Below are 23,362 nucleotides of genomic sequence, written 5' to 3'. Positions count from 1 at the left end.
TTTGCATAGATTTTAGAAGTGCTTGAATTTAACCATGCCTGAAAATTGCATGATTCTGTCATTAAATTTGCAGGATTTCGGTGTTGTTAAACAAGAGCCCCGGAAAACATGTTTTTCTCTGTAAAGTGCTTAAAGAGTGGTTGATTAGAGTCCAAAGATGTGTATGAATCCTGTAGCTGCACTTATTGTCAAGAGTCCAGCTCCCTGGGGATTAGAATATGTCACCAGTAACTTTTGTTTGTCGAATGAGGCCAATTAAAGATCAAGCTCATGACTGTTGGTTGTTGAGTATGTGTCATTGTACCTCATATCAATCACTGGTTTGTCTGGTCCAGATTGAACTGTTCATAGGCCTCTGTCTTATAGCAGGGAAACAGCTAGAAATTAGTTAAAAATACAATCAGACTGTTAATTGAAACATTGACACATTCACATAATTCATAGACATGGTAGATACATTTTTTTAGAAACAATTTACAGAGGTATAATGGATCAGGTGTTGAGGCTTTGGACTTGGTGGATTACTTGTCATCTCAACTAAGGTGCGTTAATCATTGCTCATTATATCAATCACAGGTTTGTCTGGTCGAACGTGATGAATTCCAGGCTGGTGTGAAAAACTGGAATGATGCCGAATGCTGCATCAAACAACTAAATACAACAAACACAGTTAAATAAAAGCCAATGTTTATTTTACTGTTATGTACAGTTTGAGCACCAGTAATCAGAAGCGGACATTGCATTGGTTGTCAAGGCAGTGAAAGCAAGTCCAACACAACACATGTCACATGACACAACCCATGACAGGTCACATGACAACATGGAATGATATGAAGTACACAACACGTAGAATTCACATGAGCATATCAAAAAAACATTGACAAATACACTGTTCAGGTTGAAACATAAAAAATGAATTCGATGGTTACAAAACTGTAAATGAAGTAATAGTAAAATACACCAATTATGTCAATGTGCCCATAAATCGATTTGTTTTAAACTGAATAATTTTATGTGGATTTCTTAATATGTCTCAAGAACAAACTTCAAAGGTCAAAGAATCAATTCTGGGTCTTGGCATGACCAACAAACACTTTATCCACTTGGCTACAGAACCGCCATTCAGTAATTTTTGAGATGAATGATTTTTAAACTCAACCAAACCATGATCAGTTCTAATTTTATTGTATTGTTAACTAAACGTTTTAAAACAAGTGTTTGAAAGATATCAATGGATCAATTTCCACAAGATAACACTAAATTGATATGGAAATAGAGACAGATCTCAGTTTTATCTCATATTTTCTATTTTACACAGGCCAGTGTGCCAAGAATAAACAGTTTCTCACTGTCACTAATGGCTCTGTGATTGGTACATTGTTCTCTTCCAGTTTATAAACAAAGTAAAAAATATACATGGATTTCTGGCAGCAATACACTGAAGTAAGTGTAATTACTGAGAACAAAATATATATAGAAATGAAGGACAAAATCAAGGATTATTTGGCACAATATGTAGAATCGTTAAAATCGCACAAACTACATAAATATATATTCTATAGACTTAGCAATCCAAGTACATCAATTTACAAAACTTAAAAAAAATATAAGATGCTAAAACTGGAGCAGTATTGAACACTGTGCAAGGGAAGTAACTATGTTCATTTTAAGTAACCATATCGCTCAAGGGTTTATCTCCCTTTACTGCTGGGGTGATTATTTTCCAGTATATCATTTGGTTTTGAGTTTTGCATTATGTATTTGCATGTAAATGGATATGAATTGCTAAGCAAGCAAAATAACAATATATATGACATAAAATCACAGATGAAATAGCACTTTTCATTTTTAAAAATACACCCTGCCATTTTGAAGCTAGAAATCAATCACTTTTCAATCAAGAATTGATCTGCCATTTTATCACAAAATCAAAACATATACAATATGTAAATTTGTTAAGCTATCTTTCCAATAACCATAATTTGAATCACAATGGAATATTGTGGTCAATGCCAAGCAAACAATATCATAGAGGTATCTTTTTTAAGGAACCCACAAGCTACTCTTATTAACTCATATTATATCAAAACGATTATACAGTTGAAACCCTATTAACTAATACAATGACATGACCGGATTGGGAAATTTCTGGATTTCTCCGTGAAAAGATTAAAGTAAACTCCTTTGTGTACATGTAGAGGATCCCAACAAGAATTGCCCATAATGAGGAGTTTCCGGAATAATGGGGTTTTACTGAGTACACCGTCAAGACAAGACAAAGTTCATTACAGACAGTGCTTACAGGCACAATTCATTCTCAACAATTCAGGTCACAGAAATAATTATGGCAGTCGTTTGTATTTCAATAGTCTTGGACTCAAAACAAAACTAGACTACATGACAATAATGATCTCACGTTGATAGATTCAGACTGTACAAAGGATTGTTTGATTTAAGGAACCTTGATTATTCTGTCCAGTTCGATTGTTCAGTTTACTGATATTATGGTCAATCGTTGGATAATATAGAACAGTATTTTACCATGGTCGCCCGGATTAGCAGGTTTCGGATTAACGAGGATTTGCAATTTGCAGGTTTTGTGATATCGCGATGGTACCTACTTTTGTAAGCGCCTTCACATGCATCGTCAACAGTTTATATGGACATACGGGCGCGGGTACACACAAATGCATCAGACATTATACCTTTCGGCAACACGAGATTTCTTCCAACTGCCAACACAAGGCCTGAGATCCATTCCTCTGTTAGAGTACGTAACATGTTAATGTTGAGACATAGTTTAAACCTCATAAATGACATGCTTAAATGTCATCGATATTAATAATGAAATAAATGCACGTCGGTAAATACAAAATAATATTCAACGTCCGTTTGGTCTTAATCTACAATAAGACTCAGGTTTTCCAAATATACAAATTTCCGATTGCATCGGAAAAAGAATGTCAGAAAATATTCGGATTAGTTGGGTTTCGGATAAACGGGGTTCAGCTATAGATTACGGGTCATTTACTTCCTTGGCTAAAATAGTATCAATTTTTTTTTGGTGAATCGCTCCGGATATGTCCTTGACAAAACACAATCTTCACGATGAAGTTAATAATAGACGACTTTTTGTGTCGTGTTTTGTGTTTAGAGGAACAGGTTCACCTAGCCGGGCCGGGAAGATATTTTGATAATTTTGACTCATGGAGAAGTTTAGTAATCCCCGAAAAGAATAATGTCACGGTGATGTGGACTTATTTTAACACATTATAGGTTAAAAATTACATTTTTTTATCCGAACAAATCGAAGTATATGGGCAAAAGAATGTCCTGTGACGTCTAAATTGGATACTATAGGCCAGTTTGGATTCAATGTCAGACACATTTCTTCATGCGTAACCTGCTTGAATAGTTTCATACCGCTATTAAAAATCGTCTGGCAATATCACGGCGGGGGCAATAGAAATGGGCTTCACACATTGGGCCCATGTGGGGAATCGAACCCGGGTCTTCGGCGTGACGAGAGAACATTAGGTTAAGCCAGATTTCAGAGCTTCTGAATTATACGAATACTGATGGACATTTTGTCTTCATCAGGAATTTCTCTGTGAGTGATTTTGAACAGTATTCCAGCTGCATCACGGCTTGTCAGCTTTATGTGTAAGGAAAATCCAAAGTGATACAGGTCTCAAATGTTACATGATCGGGATGAACCGGCATTCGAACCAACAGTCATAGGATACTGGCGTGTCCAAGGGACGCAACTCTGCATAGCGAATTGGGGCGCTTTACACGACTGGGCCACCCGTGCCCCAAGAAGTTCCTTAAATACCAGGCATGATAGTCAGAGCGAATTCTGGATTTGAACCAAGGATGAAAGGATATTGACACACCTCATGGACGCGACTCGTATCCCTGTTAATTTGAAACAAATGCATATAATATAGAACGAATGAATTAGTAAGAATTGTTTACAAACAAAAGTACATTTCAGCGATTGAGACTCAAAAGAGGTTCACTGCAGAAATAAAAGACTTTCTTTGTGAACGAGACAAGCAATGACCTCAAAAACATTCATGAATAACGCGGTCTTGCATTATGGAAAGGACCTACAGACTTGAATATAGGGAACAAACAACCTTTGGTAAACAATTGCATTGAGTACCTATGTCAAGAGACGCTTTGAACATCACATCAATGAATATGAGACATATTAATACTGAACACACACAGACATAGCGATGATTTTGGCATACTGCATAGCTGCATTCTATATAAACGATACAAATTGTGCTTCGGCGATAGCTGCGCAGTGTCTTATGCATATATTTTAGGGAATCTTGCAATAAACATGATATGTGCTATATATGATATGATTGAATATAGAGGTTGGATGCGCATGTCATATTTCGTATTCGGGTATTGTCGTTGCAGGTCGTTTAATCTCTGTAATTGTCCGATGATCTGCTGATGTGATGGAACAATGTTCGTGGGGGCGATATGTTGTCATTTCATATTCGGGTATTGTAGTTGATGCTCGTGTTTTCTCCGGAATTGTCCGATGTTCTGCGAACAATGTTCGTGGGGGCGATGAACTATATCAGATGAATCTTTAGGCTGAAATTGGGTGATGGTAGTTGGGTTGATAGGGTGTGGTTTTTTGGTTGAAAGCACATGCGAGGCGAAGATCGGGATACATTTGGTATGGCGGTGGTGAAGGGAAGTTGAAGTACTGCCCGAACGAGTAAGGTGAAAACTGATCGTATCTCGGCATCTGGGAAACGTCGAACTCGCCGCCATAAGCGAGATCGGGGTCGAATGGGGCTGAAGGCTCGGCGCGATCTGAGAAATGTCGCGGCGTGATGAATTCTCTGCACAGGTCGTTACAGACATGATTCGCAAACACCATCTTGATTCCCTTTTCTCCCAGATCCCACCCACCGTACTCTTTGGTAACCGAATGGATGGTTGGAGTCTTCAGACACGTCTTTCCCCTTTCGGAGCTCCCTTCCAATCCGCAGACGACAAGTTTCCCGGCAGAATTGTGGTACGTGAAGTGAACAAATGCTTCAAGGATTTTGGTTGCAGTGGTTGGATTGGCTTTTCCGGAATGGCTGACAAAGTTCTGAAAGTTCTTGCCAATTTTCTCCTCGATTAAAACCCATTCCTGCTTACAGAGCTTCCTCCCGCTTGATAACGCGTTCTTCATAAGACATACATCATCCATGCATGCTTTCAGGAGACTAGTGAAGTGAATCGGGAATTCTGGCGAAATCACGCCCGTGAACGGCACAACAAACGACTGGGCTGTTTTGGATTTCTTGATTTCAATATTGCACATTGTTTCCGTCCCGGTCTCATCCCGAAAGATTTTAATGACCGTGTGGTCCCCACTCCGCGGTCCTTTCCCGTTCAAAAGGCCGACGTAGGCCTTCAGGCGTTGACCCTTGGCGAACGACGTTAGGTCGAAACTGGACCAATAGCAGCAGCCGTTCTCATCCGGGCTAGATGACAGCGTGGTATTAGCAAACATGGCGTATCCTTTAGGACAGCTCACATCAGTCGGGCGAGAAGGACAACTCATGAAAGTCCTCAACTGTAACAAAAGAACACACATATTAGTGTTAGTAACAACTGAGATAGGAAACAAACTAAATAGAAACAATATCATCCTAACAATTTGAATCGGTTCTGTAAGTTCTCTTTTGGAAAGAAACTTTTCTCATGAATTGTGTCGTATTCTTAATCTTTACACAAAGTTTAAAAAAACAACAACTCTTTATTCTGTCCTCAGGATTACGTTAGGGAAGGATACTTTATTACTGGGATGTTAGTCAGATGTTTCTGATGCATTAAGTACTAATAATGATGACCCTCCCCTAATGCTTGTCATATTTTTCGGATGCCCCTCCCCATGTCCTTGTACATTGTCTTCATGATCCTCACCCAATATTTGTATTATTTTTTTACCCTCCTCTTCATTTTTGCTGACCGTCCCCTGGTGCCCCAATAATTAGGGTACTTAAAAACAAGGGAATTGTCATTGTGATCCATCTCGTCTAAAATGTTCCCAAATATACATTTTGCTACATCTCACAAGATAATTAAAAAATGAATGGAATGCTAATCATTCACAAAATAATTCGTTTCCCCACAATCTCATTAAATTCATATCATAGTTCTCGCTACCGCTAAACAAAACTTTGTCTTGCGGTAGCGAGAACTAAGATTTGATTTTAATGAGATTAGTTTTCCCCAGTTTATAACAAATTAATTGCTGTCTTTGATGGACAATCAGAAGTTTAAGGAAACAGGGATGTCAAGAGATATCTCTCAAACGTTGCAGAAAACTAATAACAACGTTGTTACGTACAAAGAGTCATGTCTTCCAAAAGAAGCTCTTTTTTCAAATTATTTCGGCAGGAGGAAGTTTAAGGATTTGACAACGTTACGAAGAAATACAATGAGTGATAACTGCATTAGAATCCATCTCCTAGTCGGTCTGTCTAGGCGAAGGTAAAACAAGGATCTTACTGAGACTGATGGAGATCAAAAACTATTACACACACATCTCTTAAATAATCACGACGTCAGGGTATCAAAGGAGTCGGACAAACTTCCTCATTCACTATATCAGAACCAGGCACTAAGGTTGGTAAGGGTCAGGAGCGAAGGTCGAGGTTGGATGGTCACGTGAGTGAGTGAATATTGTTTAACGCCGCAGTCAGCAATATTCAAGCTATTTTAAGACGACCTTTTAATAGTCGAACCGGGAACAGCAGCTCAGTGATGGACTGAATGAACCACCGGACGAACTGTCGAGACATGATGACACCTACTACATCCACCCAATCCTCATTTACGGCTTCACTTGCGGCAAACATTGGATGCCAGAGACCAATCTGCACCCCAAATCCCTTCATGGCGGGATGGTTGGTAACGGTATGTTGAGACTGAATTGTTGAGCGTTTGTTAAATAGGAGGCATGCATAAAACCACCACCTTCATCATCATCATCATCATCATCATGGCAGCCCTCGCCCAATATCGGAATCTACATCTTATAAAAAGTATTATCGTCGAGCCTGCATCCCACATCACGCTGACACACCGTTATATAACTTACATACTTTTCAAAGAAGTGTTAATCCCAACGCAATGATACCTGGGGCCCATTTCTCTGAGCCATTTAAGAGTACAACGATAATCGTAAGTGTATGTTATTACCAGACCTTCATTTTTAAAAAATATATACCGATCTTTGGCCCAAACTTTGGCTCGCTGACTTGGTTGATACATGTCATCGTATCCCAATTGAGTGGATCGATGCTCATGATGTCAATTATTGGATTGTCTGGTTCAGACTCGATTATTTACAGACCGCCGTCATAAAGCCTGAATATTACTGAGTGCGGCGTTAAACAACGAACAAACACGGCCACTACATCTACGGAATCCGTCCCGATAGTGACGAGGAAAATTACTTTTGAACATCCGCAGGTGTATCTAAATGTGTCCGGACAGCGACAGTTGTGTCGACGTTTATCCCCGTGAGTCGTATAACAGTGGCATTCCCTTTGTTAAATTCACATGGGATTAATTCAAATTGATTTGCTAAAATAATATTTCAATCATTCGCGTTCGAGATTAGCAAAAGAAATACCCAAGTGTATGTTCTTAAAAGAATGCAGTCGTCCTCAAGGTGAAGATTTACTACCCAGGGAGGGAAGACAAATTGTTAAACATTCTCAACTGACAAGTCAAGCCGATACCCCAGGATATTGTACCCCGTACTCCTAATTCTACCCCACTCTTGTCGCTGATCCGGGTAGGAGGCTGGTTGGGGTTAATCTGCAGGTGCATATCGACGCTGGCGGGAACACACTGTCGGGTTAAAGCATGTCAAGGGTGTGTGCATAGGGTGGATTCCTCTAAAGGGAGACTGGCCGAATCGTTATCAATGAAATACGGCATGACAACATGACAAATAATACTGACGTTGCGTGGTGCAATCTCAAGGGTGTTGAGGGGGTAGATGAGAGTGGGAGACCTCGTGGGGTACAGTTTGGGGGGTGGGCGTGGGGGTGGTGTGTAACTCAGACGTCTGACCTCTTGTGCGCTGTGTTGACTTGAAACGCAATTGGCGGCAACGTTTGAATTGATATAGGGTAAAACAACACGTGTTTAGTGACAACGTGCTGTGAGCTGGGTGGGAGTGATTAAAACGATTTCAAAAGTCAGGGCGCGGCGACCTGCTCTGCATGGAGAAACGGGGAACCAGACGATAGATGGTCAGCCTTAGCGGGTTTGCGTTTATTCACTCATGCACCGCTTTGTCTGTGGCGTGATGACATGAACGTGCGGGTGCGGGTGCGGGTGCGGGTGCGGGTGCGGGAGCGGGTGCGGGTGCGGGTGTATATAAGTGTGTGCGTGCGTTCGTGCGGCTGCTTGTACTAGCCCGGACTAATGTGGGTTTTATAGTGTTAGTCCATTGAGATACCATGCCGCAGTTTAACATGCACACCCAACTAAGACACAGTAAACTCTTCGAACAGTCCTTGTTTTATCCCCTTGATGCCGAGCCTCAGGCAGAGTAACAACAGTACCATCATTTTACGTCTTTTGGTATGACGCGGCCGGGGATCGAACCACTGACCTGCAGGTCTACCAGCAGTCAACAGTCTCCTTGATACTACAGCTTCCATAATGCCACTTACAGATATAACACTCTTAGAGATAATGTTACCCTGAGCACACTGAAACAACGCTTGTTTCACGCAGGACACTAATAACAGTGATCAGAACTATACCCAGACTGACATTTAGTTCCAGAAATAAAGTGATCTCATTTGAAAATATGTATCTACAAAATAACAAAATATACTCCAAATGGAGCTCAGCACAATCATATATGACCCGTGAAGATCCGGGTAGAGAACAGGTCTTCAGCAACCCATGCTTGCCGTAAGAGCCGGCTAACGGGATCGGGTAGGTCAGACTCGCAGACTTGGTTGATGCATGTCATCACATCCCAATTGTGTGGATCGATGCTCATGATGTCAATCACGGGATTGTCTGTTTCAGACTCGGTTATTTACTGGACGCCGTCATATAGGTGGAATAATGGTGAGTGCGGCGTTAAACAACAAACACAGAACACAACCCTTAAGCTCAGGAGCTGAGGCAATCTAGACTTGCCAAATCATGCTAGCCTTGCGTTGGACTCCTTTTTAATAAATTCCTCGGGTCTGGGAGACTAACCTATACCGAAAATGGGCAACACATCATCGAGCATAATCCTTCTTTAAACATTCGGGCCTGGTCGGGGCTATGCGTGAATATGGGTTTACGCCGCGGTTAGCACTATTCCAGCAATATCACGGCGGGGAAGACAAGGAATGGGTTTCACACAGTGTACCCATGTGTGGAATAGAACCCGGTCTTCGGCGTGACGAGCAAACGAGTTAACTTCTAGGTCTTAAAGCCCCAGTAAATGTATCTCGCCTATTCGTTAAATTATTTTTGCCATTATAGCAGTCTCTTTTACTGTTTCTACGTATAAAACATAATAAAACATAATTAACGCAAGACTTTGTCAGTTCCACATAACACCTCATTATCATCAATATTCAACTTTGTCAGCATTCGTGACTACTCGTGTCATTCCGGAACAGGCCAATGGCGACGATACGGAAAGAGACGAGTCGTAACGGATGCTTTGTCAGATGAAACATCCCTCGAAGCATTCAGGAAGGAGTGGAGGATGTGTAGAGTTACAAGCGAGCCTAAGTTAAACGGAAACAAGTCTTTGTACACGCGCGACCTTGACACCACGAGATTTACTGCTCGGGAAACTGTGCACAATGACCAAATCTGGTAAACAGCGATAGCGCTGAGTGGATGAGAATAATGCCCTGCATTGCGTGCTGTGTCGCAACCCCGGGGTAGGGCTTTGATAACAAGATATTCGCTGCTTTTCAGGTGTTTGTGTTACGGCTGTGTCCCCTAAGGGAGGTAGCGTGGGGATTTACCGTCATCCCATATAATGGTAGGGTGGTGTCGCCTGTCGCCATTAATTAAAAATACGACTGTCGGTAATTCTCGGGGCTGAAATCTGTGACCTGATTTTAGTTTAAAATCTTAACTTATATTTTGTTCTTCGTTTATTTACGGCTGTGCACAAACAGAACAGACAGTAATGTAGATAGATGACGGAGAAGGTTTAGAAACATTTAAGTAAATTTGGATTATGGTTAATTCGAAATGAGTAAAATACATTATAGAAATTTCCGACGTCTGTGTAGAAGGTCCTCATAAGTCGAGAAACATCTGTTATGTCGAAGTCAGTTCTTGCCCCGATCAATCTCATTAAAATCAAACCTTAGTTCTCGCTACCGCTAAACAAAGAGATCTTTGCTTAGCGGTAGCGAGAACTAAGGTCTGATTTTAATGAGATTGTGCCCCGATACACTTGTAGTTATATATTATTAGTTATTACAATTATCAATTCTTTGACTTCCAAATTACCTTTTTTACAAAGTTGTTTAAGCAGTTTCCCATGACGTCGATATATCCAGAAAAAAAACTGTTCGAAATGACACCTAAAGGGTATGTCGCGACCATATCGATATTAGCACAGGTTCAGCGCAATATTAGAATAATGCATTGCGACCATATTTACAAATATAAATTTTATATACAACCAATACACAAGGCATGACACTGGATGATTCAAAGGACAACAAGAGTTTGCCACTAACGTGGCTATATCCCCCGCCCCTGTTGCAGAATTTATGACATAATTAAATCAAAACAAACCCTAACCTTTTTTAACCGTGGAACTTGTCATGGAAATTGTAAAAAAAAGAGTTTGGAACCTAAGTCCATCTTGTTTCCATGGAAACGTAAAAAATATAAATTTCTAAATAGCAAAAGGCACCAGTTCAGCATGTACCTGACAGACCTGCAAAGTTTGATGAAAAAATATTGTACGGTTTATCGGAAACGAACCCTACCCTCACAGAACCTAAGTACATCTTGTTGCCATGGAAACGTAAAAAACAAAATTTTCTTAAATTTCTAAATAGCAAAAGCGACAGTTCAGCAGTTACTTGACAGACCTGCAAAGTTTCATGAAGAAATATTGAACGGTTTCTGAGTTATGCTCCGGAAACGAAACGTGATAGACGGACGGAGCCGTTTCTATATCCCTAGTCCTGCACCATGACCGTGGAATATATTTATTTTATGAAAAAATAATAATCTAGAAATGCATACAAAAGCAAGTCTAGCCAGCTCAAGCTAGCTCTATTCCACAAATCAGCATAGGGAATTTTTTTAATTTTTAGAGTCAAGAAGGATATTGTGTAATATAAGATTTCAGAGACTAAATGTCAGTCTACTATATCCCCCGCCAACTCTGTTGGGCGGGGGGTAATTAGTCGGGAGGACGCCGACGGAATATGTTCGGTGAGTATTTACAATCAACTCCGGATGTAACGAATTCGCGTATCGTGCCTCATCGGCTGAAACGAACATAAATTTAATCTAGCTGTTGTTCATATGAATATTATACCCCTTTTACTCGGAATATGGCGCACATATTATGCATGACCAAACACATACACTTCAAGCGGCTTTGAAGTGAAAGAGCTGAAAATTTATCATAATTTGTATTCAACGCCCTGAATAAGAAGCACCACTTTTTACAACATGGCTGCGTCTCCGGTCATCTTAGAGCCTGGTGCATGTTATCAACGTCCCTGAAGTGTAACGTCGCTGATGGTGCAACAAGGTTTGAGGCACGATTATAACACGAACATCAATATGGACGCCACTATAACCGTATTGTATTAATACTGAGTTTGGCACACCAACTGTCGTGAAAGCTAAACAAAGCTTGCTGACGGCGACATCAGTTGTCATACCTTGGCATAGGCAACACCGGACAACGTCCATTCCCACGGTATCTCAGTCATGACTAATAGTCACTTAAAACAGGAACAATTTCAGGCACTAGCCACAGCCCCCCCCCCCCCCCCCCCCCCCCCCCCCCCCGAATAATTTAGTCTTTTTGGCAAAGTTTCAGCCATATCACACAGGGGGCACCACCAATAGGTGTCATTGTACCAATGTATGGAATCGAACCCGTTCCTATGCAGGCAAGCCAACGCTTTAACCACCAGGCCCCACAGCATAGGCCAAGGTATTCTACATAATCATATATATGTTAAAGGGGTGTAGGAGTAGTCGAGTGATTAAAGCATTAGCTCGTCACGCCGAAGTCCCGGGTTCGATTCCCCATGGGTACAATGTATGAAGGCAATTCCTGGTGACAGTACAGGGATATTTCTAAAAGCGGCGTAAAACACAACTCACACACCCCATACATATATGCAGCATAACAGATTATTATCAGCGTTTCTTATCGTGACTTATGCTGACGTTTTAATAATGAGTATAGAATACAAAAAGAATCAATTCTTCGATTAAAATTTGTGGGAAATATAATTGTACTTTGTATTGTGGACCAAGCGGCTGACATTTCACATAACTCGCCACGATGCGGATCCAATGACTCCCACATAAATTTGAAATATGCACTTAATGTTACTGTATGAGGTGGATGTTTATAAACCTGCACGACTGTTCCACCGTGATAAGGCTTAAATTACACATTTTCAAATTGTGTAAATTCGTGTCAAGGTTCTCGCGACCATCCCCACCAAACAATGAATGAAATAGGACACAATTTCCTTTTCAACATCGAAATGAGGTCAGTATTTCCTTTCAACTGGGGCCAAATACGTCGTGTGCAACAGGGATTACGAGGGTGAGTGAGTGGATGTTTCTATTATGCCGCAGCAATCACAATATCCAAACTATATCACGCCAGCTTGTAATGTCCTTTCTTAGGTCCTTATCTTATCAAGTCTTTGGGTCTGTGTTCGAAATAAAAAATGAGACTTTTTCCATGATTGTTCTGTTTTTGTTAGTAGTGAGTGAGTGAGTATGGTTTTACGCCGCTTTTAGCAATATTCCAGCAATATCACGGCGGGGGACACCAGAAATGAGCTTCACACATTGTACCCATGTCGGGAATCGAACCCGGGTCTTCTGCCCCTTTTTGTTAGTATATATAGGATCGGTAACATAGATAAAATAACAATTTCCGATTTGAAAACTTTGCATTTTTGTGAAAATATTTTTTTTAAATGTTAACACTTATTTATTTAAAAAAACAAAAACATTGTTGACACATTGTTGTCGATTCCCGACATGGGTACAATGTGTGAAGCCCATTTCTGGTGTCCCCCGCCGTGATATTGCTGGAATATTGCTAAAAGCGGCGTAAAACCATACTCACTCACTCATAACATTTTTGCGTCGCTTAAACACTTGTTCAGAAAACTGAATTACAATTGCCAGGAACTGTGCCTTACTTCGACACATCCGATCATTCATTATACCCGATTCCTTATATTCGTGGCTGTTGCCCAGTGTTAAAAGACGAAATATGTAAGATCGTGCAAACAGGACTGTTGTCGTCACCCACGTGGTCAATGGTGTGATATGCATAGCGTCTACGTCGAAAGAGAAAGAAAATGTGCGAGTATTTTTTACCCATTTTTGGGCTTGAATTTTGTAAAGACATGAAAACGACATGGAAATCAAGGACTGACAAATGCACTCCATGATCATGCCAGTCATTCAGATTTGAAAAATCACATCCGTAGCAAGTTGCATCATATTTATTCCCAGTCCACAAGATAAGAAAACTCTTTGTAGCAGCGTGCTTATCACTAACTTCACCCTATCCAGTCTCTGTGTCCTCATACTCCAATTTTATCCTCACAAACTTGACAAAGAAATCAAACAGCTGCTCCAAGCCCGACGCTAAACAGATTGTGTTCTACCATACTGGTTTTACCCAGAAGCTGCTGCCCAAGACGGAACAAAGCTTTTAGGTCGGAGCGGCAGCGTGCGGGAGACGAAAGGGATGTTGCACTCGAATGACAACAGATAAATGGAGTTCAAGCTTGACAGAAACACGTGCCGAATATACTGCTACAGGGCGGGGAGCATTAGAATTGCGTTGTACGAGAAGAGTACAATCTAAATGATAATATATGGTTTAGTGACTGGTGTTCGGCAAGGTAGAGACATATTGCCGCGTCGATTACTGCTGTGGACATAACATTCATGCGGGTCAAATAACGAGGGCTTATTGTGATTTATGAACGAATATAATAACAATGCAGAGAGAACAATGCTTTCTTTGTCTCGCGTGATTATTTAAAAAAAGTTAGACATGTTCACGTAAACAGTTACCAACTAGAAATTATTGTCATTTGTAAAAACATACACACCTCGATAACTTAAATCAGTTTATGTTGCATATTCATTTGTGTATCTCTTTTCTCTTTATATCGTATCAGATTTAAAATCTGTATCGTCACCGAGCACACGTGAAGATCTGGTTAGAATTGGGGCGGTTGGGTAGCCTAGTAATTAAAGCGTTCGCTCGTCATGCTGAAGACCCGGGTTCGATTCCCGACATGGGTACAATGTGTGAAGCCCATTTCTGGGGTCCCCCGCCGTGATATTGTTGGAATATTGCTGAAACAATACTCACTCACTCACTCTGGTTAGAATTGGTCTTCATCAACCCATGCATGTCGTAAGAGGCGACTGACGGGATCGGGTTGCTATGCAGGCTCACTTGACGTGGTTGATGAATGTCATCGTATCCAAATTGCGTTGATCTGTGCTAATGTCAGTCACAGGATTGTCTGATCTAGACACCATTATTTGCAGACCACCGTCATATAGCTGGATTATTCCTTGGTGGAGCGCCAAACAAACAAACAAACAAACGTTGAAGGGTGACTAGTCTCGGGGTATTTATCCCAGGAAATTAGATTCAAAACCCATAAACACCAATTTCTTTTGTCTGACAGCCCAGTTAGCTCGAACATAGAGGGACCGTGTTGTAACTTCGAGATATCCGGACATGCGAGATAACGAGGCATGAACATCTAAATCAAATAACAATGTAATATAACATTGTATATCGATTTAGCAGTTTCTGATTTTCTAATAATAAAGAAACAATGTCAACATATAACACATAGTATTAATTACAATGTCGAGGACTATAGTCAAAGATTGGCACCACACAATGGAGCTAGGCTACCTTTAAATTGATCAACACATTTTCACTGAGAACAAGGAGCATGTTCTGTTGAATATCAGGTTGCAAAGCCTTAAATGAGATTGGAATTCTAGGAATAGCAATCGGTTGCTAGGCTGTCATGAACAAAGGGGATCAATGGAGGAAGAAGGGGTGGGTGTGTAACGCGAGGTCGGCTATGATTCACAAAGTCACATAAAGAGACAATTAAGCGACCTTTGGGGCTTCTGTGACACTGCTGTGAATAGTTACCGTTATCATGAACTTCACGAGTCCCCGATAGTGTTGCTTGATACGGGATGCGTCACTTCTATTATAATTAAGCCCTTACTCTGTTAGACTAACATTTAGTCTCTGAAATGAACATATCGTACATAAAAAAACAGTTGTTCAGTTATCTTAATAAAAATATAATAAAAAGGAGCCCAGTGACTCTCTTCATTTTCAGCCTGATACTGCAGTGATCTAGACTTGCCAAACATTATAGACTTGCATGGGCTATTTTTGATATATATTTGTATCAGGGTCTGTAAGACAGACTATTACTCTGTATGTATGAGCTCAAATGACACATGGCTAACTGTTTCTCATCGTAGTTTGAACATGTGAAACTTAAAGGAACTTTCTAATATTTGCCTGAACTTTAGAAAACAAAGCATAATATATCGTGTGTAAACATAATGCATTTGAAACAGTCAAACTATTCTTTCAACACCTAATATATTCCTAGACTGGCAGAACTGTAGTTGTCAAGGAAACAAACTGACATGCAGTGCGGGATGTAACTATGTCTCTCTTACAGACTCTTGTGAAAGAGCATATTTGTTATGAAACAAACACCCCCATTCCATTCCCACCCCCATTATTATTTCAAGCAGCCCCAACTCACGTCATTGTCTTGAAATTAAGAAACTTAAGGGTTTCCTTATAACATTTCATTCAGCCTTAAACGTGACAATTTAGGAGACATGATAGCCTAGGCTGTAATGTAGACTAAGATATTATCCCTGAAATAAAGTTTTATATAAGGTTAAAAAATAACTCTACAAGGGAACCCACGTATATTAACCATCAAGAACCTTAATGTCAAAGCTAATAGGAAGTGAGAGCTAAAAAGGGTGTTGGCGAATACATACATACATACATACATACATACATACATACATACATACATACATACATACATATATATATATATATATATATATCCTCTGAGGTCTGTGAGAGAGATGCTGGCGATCTATAGCCCATTTTTATATTGTGCCGTAATTTATAGTACTATCTTTTTATAGTTGTTGACTAGTTTTACATATTAATCTGTGATATTCTAGTAATTTTACTGTCCTTTGTCGACAGATTTTAATGTCTATATTTCTGTATTATTAATGTACAACTTGATTTAGTCACGATATGGCTGCAATATTGCCGATGTGACTATAAATCCTAACTCACTCACTCACTCACTGTGAGAGAGACAAGTTGTAACGATGTATCGGCGATATAATGCGATTCTTTATGTCACGATACCAGCCGCGTTTCGATACAAATACAAAAAGGTGATTCTCTCATGCCATTGCAAGTCACATGGCGTCAAACATGATCTACTTTGGAGGTCTTCTGACCCGGAAACCGTATTGGGACTATGCTATGTCTGTCTTACCATTGATATACATACACTATCGCAAGCAAACCACGACCACTCGACCAACATCTTATTAAACATTCCTAGACTATTTCATGGATTTACATGATATCAAAAAGCTTTTCATTTTCCCCCAACAAAAGCTAGCCATTGAATACAGCCATACAAAAGCATGGCTTTCCCATGCATAAAACATGAATCAGGAATGACGTCATATACGTGGGGTTGTCCGCGAAGGACATGCGCTGCATAATGATCACCAAGGCCCGTCATTATACACCTGAAGACATAATCTTGCCTTTATGCTTCCATGACTTCTTATACAGTATCTCCTTCCTGTCGTATCTTATGCACATATGACGATGATGAGTTTATAGTTACACAATAATGAAGTCAGTGTGCGAAATTGTGTCGTTAACGCAGCGACGCCTACCGTCACACTTAAGTTGCTCACTTCCCGACGGTCTGGGTTTCCCTGTCAGGATTGCTGTGCACTATGTTTTGATCCCTGATTCCTTTGTTTGCTGTTTAACGCCTCACTCAGCAATGTTCCAGCTATATGACGGCGGTCTGTTAATAATCGAGTCTGAACCAGACATTCCAGAGATTGACATCATGAGCATTGATCCACGCAATCAGGATACGATGACATGCATCAACCAAGCGGCAGTCCTGACCCCCCCATCCCGTTAGTCGCCTCTTATGGCAAGCATGGGTTGTTGAAGACCTATTCTACCCCGGATTTTCACGGGTGTAAGTCTCGACGACGGCATGAGATGGAATAGTGTTCGGTCATCGCTTTGAGACGTTCACAAGAACATGTCCAGAGAAGGAATTTGTGTGTGACAATGTTGTCTTTCCTAGTATTTTCAGATACGAATTATTATGTCAGGACCCATTCAAACATAAATATCAAATGTTCGAACCCAAATTGAACTTTCCTGACACAAAGGGGACGACCATTAGGTATTAAGCTGTTGTAGGTGGGGCTGTTCCAAACTAAAAAAAGGAAGTACGTGTTCTCTGTATATAATGATTTTTTTTTCTGAAAACAAGTTTGTACGGTTCTATCTTTCACAAAAAATAAACAATTTACGAGTTTTGATGCAGTTAGGGGATCAACAATTTCTTATTCTGCGGGGGACCAAGGAGTTTATCGAAACCAATAAATTGTCCCTGAAAAATCTTGTAAATAATAATGATGCTACAATCTCATTAAAATCAGATCTTAGTTCTCGCTGCCGCTTTGTTTAGCGGTAGCGAGAACTAAGATCTGATTTTTAATGAGATTGAATGATGCTAATGACTGTTAAAAACATCGCCTGCCACAATCCAAGCAGCCCTTTCCCAGAATATCAAATGGTCGGTCTTTTATAAAAACACAACCTGCTGGAAAAAAAGGAATATTACGATTACGGCGTTAAACAACTAAGAAACAAACAAACTCAAGTCATTTGTTATCTAGGGCGGAAAGATATCTGGTGGTTGCAATTTGTGACCTTGCTGATTACATCGTGCCACGTCAGCGTGGATCGGTGCTCACACCATCGCCCATTAGTTATACGGTACAAATCCGATTATTTACAGGCTTTCGCGGTGTAAGTATAATATTGGTAACTATGACGTAGAGCAACATTAAATTATACATTCTTTTTCAGAAAATAGTTAAATAACTCCTTAAACCCAAAGAGACGCATTACAGGGCTAGGTGCCATGAAATACATCAAACTTGTCCACAATGACGTTGCTTATATAACATAACCAGATCTTTTAAAGCATGTCATCCCCAAAGTAGATAAAATTGTGAAATATCCGAATGCCATTTTTCTGTTTTCCCCATTCTCGGGACTACTGCTGTCTACGTTTGAAATGTCTACTTCATTAGTCATAAATTACCCCGATCATAAACAAAAAAAACCGCTACCCTGCAATAATCATATTTCAGACTCTTGATGTATAGGCTGTTATTTTACCACCTGGTGTGTGCACGTCATGAGTATAATGCTGCTGGCATTTTTCACAGAGTCATTGAAACATTCAGGAGAAAAACGTACATCCTCATTGGGAGTTCATGGAATGGTATTCAATGTAGGCATTGACATGAAGAATTTTAATCAGACAGGCCAGATCAACTTACCACATTGAAAAATTGAAGAAAGAAAATCATCACAGGGTATTTTGTATGGAAGCCTTTACGGACCACGTATGTGTGAAAGATCAAGATAAAAACTGAAATTTCAAGATACTTAGTTTCAAGTTTCTAGAATTTCAAGATAGATACGTTGAAATGTCAAGTTTAAATCTTGAAATTTTAACTTAGTATGTAACTTGTGAGGTGAGGTGAAATTGGGTTTAACGTCGCCCCTTAATGCCGAGCGCCAGACAGGGTAACAACAAGTACAATCTTTTAACGTCTTTTTGTATGACGCGGCCCGGGATCGAACCCTGGACCTTCCGCTCTCCGGGCGGACGCTCTACCACAAGACCACGGAGGCGGTCAGTATGTATCTTGAAATTTCAACTAAGTGTGTATCTTTCATAAAGGGCCCTAAAAGGTTTCCATAACTTTCAGTGTGCCTTGAGAGGGGTCTTTTGTTGGGAAAAATCTTGGTTTATGTAGGTCATCATGTGTCAGTGACGTCAGAAATTATGACAACCACGGCTTTTTTGTTGATGAAGAGGGTCTGGTGACACGTATTTGATAGGAGCACAAAGACGATCATTTTATACGCTTCATAGCATCATAATTGATTTAACTGCGGTGATTATAGGCCGTGGATGGACGTATATAGTTGAGAGTATTAAATATCGCGTTGAAGTATTATCCTGATGCTGCAAGGTAGCTATTATCAAATTCTTTCAAGGAAGGTATAGAACGTTATTTGATTGCTCTTTGGACGCTAGAGCAGTTTGATCTTACTGAAGAGTTGAATTTCCAGTTTTATAGGATGGTTACACACAATTAATTTCCTTAAACCGATGCCATATTTGGGTTTGGAACGAGAAACTAGACATTCCTTTCTCAGACTTACTGAATGAATATGATGTTACGCTGTTTTGAGCTGTAGTGCAGCAATATCACGGTAGGGGACACCAAGGACGGGTCTGATCTATGCAATTCGGATACGATCAACAAAGTCAGCGATGCCGACCACCCGGCATCGTTCGAGAATGGGTTGCTGAAGAGCAATCTATGATTATTTACAGACAATGATATCAAGTTCGGACCAAAGGCGTGACGAGCAAACACTTATCCACTTGGCTATCCCTTCTCTTAATTTGACAATAGATACATTAGGGAGCATCGTTTCTCCGACCGTTCAGTGCATCATTACAAGTATTGATCGATAGGTCATGTATCGATACGAGACAGGTGTACACCAAACACCATCCGTGGTACATTCTGATGATGAATGACAAATTTACGCAAAATTCAGAAATATTCCATCTACATGTATATCATGGCGGCAGGTTTGTTTGTTTGTTGTTTAACGCCGCACTCAGCAATATTCCAGCTGTATGACGGCGGTCTGTAATCAATCGAGTCTGGACCAGACAATCCAGTGATTGACATCATGAGCATCGATCCACGTAACTGGGATACGATTACATGCATCAACCAGGTCAGCGAGCCTGACCACCCGATCCCGTTAGTCGCCTCTTTCGACAAGCATAGTCGCCTTTTACAGCAAGCATGGGTTGCTGAAGACCTATTCTACCCCGATCTTCACGGAGCCAAATGACTTGAGATACAGGGTACATTCTGTGTCTTGCAAATCTAGTAGAGTCGTAAGCGTGTGAAGCCCATTTTTGGTTTTCCCCGCCGTGATATTGCTTGAATATTGCTAAAAGCGGCGTAAAACCATACTCACTCACTCACTTGACGCGTTACACTTGTCACTTTGAGAAGTTTCCTCGATGTTGATACCCCAATTATCAGGATTTTCTTACCAGCCACTCACGAAATTGCCCTAATTTGTGTGGCATTAGCAGTAAATGGCTCAGTTTCCGACACAATCCAATCTATAAGTGCCTTTGATGGCTGCATGGTTCACTTATCAACTACGGTTTGAAAAACGATAAAATCACAATTTCCTTTTAACACTTTTTGTTGGCCATTATGTACTTAAATTGGATTCTTGTGTTGTAATAGATTTCAATACTTTGGAGTCACGCAACACGTCACTTGTAAAAATACCTGGCCTAAAATGGAGGTCCCATCAACCCGTCAAACACAAATATACATTTACTTAAGAAAGTTGTTTGTTCAACGTGCACATATGGCTGTATCGTGTTTCTAGATGTTTGATGACAATTAACTCACTGTCAATAATATAAGCATATCCCTCCCGCTGCTTAATATTCAACCAAAACATATCCACAAAAGTGAGTTCAACAAAACATTTCGGCAAAGGTTTTGGATAATGTAATATGGTCTCAGGTAATGTGAAGGACAAGTCAATGACAATGGTAATGTGAGTCTTAGGACATGTATTCACGAAGAATCTATTTATATGACTGAATGAATTCATCCATGCATGAAATGCTATAGGAAAAGTGGAGCGCACATTCAAACTACGTTAATAAAAGTGAGTAGGGTATTGCAAGGATATACTCTATGCCCTATGCTATTTTATGATCATCGTCGCATGGTGGCTATCCGGTGGATTGGGTCAATGTAAAACGAAATAACCAGTTGAAATAATATATTATAAAATATATATTTCCATAACTACAAATATGATATATGAATTTGTAAACTATATGACACCTGATGTATTTCTTCATATAAAAGGTGACTATGCTTGTCGTAAGAGGCGACTAGCGGGATCGGGTGGTCAGGCTCGCTGACTTGGTTGATGCATGTCATCGTATTCAAATTGAGCGGATCGATGTCCATGATGTCAATCACTGGATTGTATGGTCCAGGCTCAATTATTTACAGACCGCCGTCATATAGCTGGAATATTGCTCTGAGTGCTGGGCAACAAACAAACAAATATTTCTTCATAGATCATATTCATGTATAAAGCTAAAAGAATATTTATGAAACTTGTTGTAAACTTTATTGTCTGTTCATAATATATTTTCTCAACTTTTGACAATAAATTTGAAACTTTGTATGTCACGATTTATGAGCAATTAGCCTGTAACTTGTAAACAGATGGTAAATCAATTTAGATTTTTCTGAAGAAATGGAAAAGTGATAAAAATCCAATAGTCATTGCTGACCAAACAAAACAGGCCCACACCAATAACAAATCACCAGAATGTTGTTTTGCAAATCCGAAATCTATAAAGAAAAAGACTTTCATAGTCCTTTTGATAATCTTACAATGGAAATGCACCCAGAAACTAGCGAGCTCAGCGACAACCCAACACCCCTCCGGGCTAACCCATTCGCGTTTGCCTTGAGTAAACATTTCAGGTCAGCGGAACTAGCTATTATGTCAAAAAGGGTAACCGGCTTCTCTCAAAGTAAATACCGGGCTATTCAAATTCGGAAAGTAGAACAAGCAGAAAAAAGATATAAGTCGATGTAGTTTTCATCCATTTTCACTGATATCATGCGTAAACCTAATGTTCCCACAAATATTAACTCATAACATTACAAAATAACATGTCGTCTGCCTCCAATCGTCTGCTACAGCGTTTGAAACGATCAAAACAAACAACCAACCGCGCTTTGTCTTATCGACATGCGCGGGAAAAAGAGCATGGCTATCTAAAATTGTTTAATGTAATCAAGTCAGATTAACGCAACCTGGTAGATTTAAGAGAGTGTTGAAATGTCCTAAATTTTAAAATAAAACGCTCGACTGCCTCTGGGCTGAAGTGGAACAGAACACGCGAGGCGGCTGATTCGAAGTCAGCAGCCGTTACAAGGGAAAACTCGTCTGTTATTTGTTCGTTTGAGAATTTCCTTATCCAAGCTATATTAAAACATGAAGGTTTATCTAATGAATATAAGAACTTACCTCTCTCGGAGTTGAATTTGACCGGAATGAAGTACTTTCCTCAATTCTACTTCTCGGAGAGAGTTGAGACGAGTCGCGATCACATGGGGGGACAAAAATAGTACAGGGATTCCCTTCAGTGACGGGCTTTGTTGTGAGCAGCGTCGGTCACGTGATACGGGACACCGGTTCCCGCATCAAGAATCAATACACGAAAACACGCGATGATTTGAAAATTGAAATAGAAACACGTGTCTAAGGGGAGTGTGTGTGTGTGTGTGTGTGTGTGTGTGTGTGGGGGGGGGGGGGGGGGGGGGGGGGGAATTTAAGTACCATGGGGTTAATATGCCGCATCATTTCCTCGAACTCGTGTAGTAATTATTAATATGCAGTGCCATTATATTTTAATCATGTGCTATATGAGAACGCACGTGTTTACCGATTTTGACATGTTAATATATGTTAACGACTAGTATGAATTGTCTACTTACGTCGATCACCTTTCCCAAGAAATGGAAAGCACTAAGTTCCCTCTGGTTACTGAACATGTTGATAAATTTGTACATG

At 40.2% G+C, this 23,362-nt stretch overlaps 1 protein-coding gene across 1 annotated transcript; it reads right to left on the bottom strand.

Moving 5' to 3' along the window:
- Positions 1-675: 675 nt before the first annotated feature.
- On the bottom strand, positions 676-22,949 carry LOC124138542. Its single transcript, XM_046505246.2, has 2 exons — positions 22,817-22,949; positions 676-5,599 (listed from the first exon to the last, which is right to left on the bottom strand). Exon 2 carries the CDS (start codon positions 5,585-5,587, stop codon positions 4,616-4,618), a length of 972 nt encoding a protein of 323 aa, XP_046361202.1. The 5' UTR covers positions 5,588-5,599; positions 22,817-22,949; the 3' UTR covers positions 676-4,615.
- Positions 22,950-23,362: the final 413 nt, after the last annotated feature.

This window comes from Haliotis rufescens, unplaced genomic scaffold (genome assembly GCF_023055435.1).
Source record: "Haliotis rufescens isolate VD_foot unplaced genomic scaffold, xgHalRufe1.0.p SCAF_17, whole genome shotgun sequence".
In the NCBI taxonomy this organism is placed as follows: domain Eukaryota; kingdom Metazoa; phylum Mollusca; class Gastropoda; order Lepetellida; family Haliotidae; genus Haliotis; species Haliotis rufescens.
Note: the sequence above shows the minus strand (reverse complement) of the source record. Positions and strands in the feature narration are given on the sequence as shown.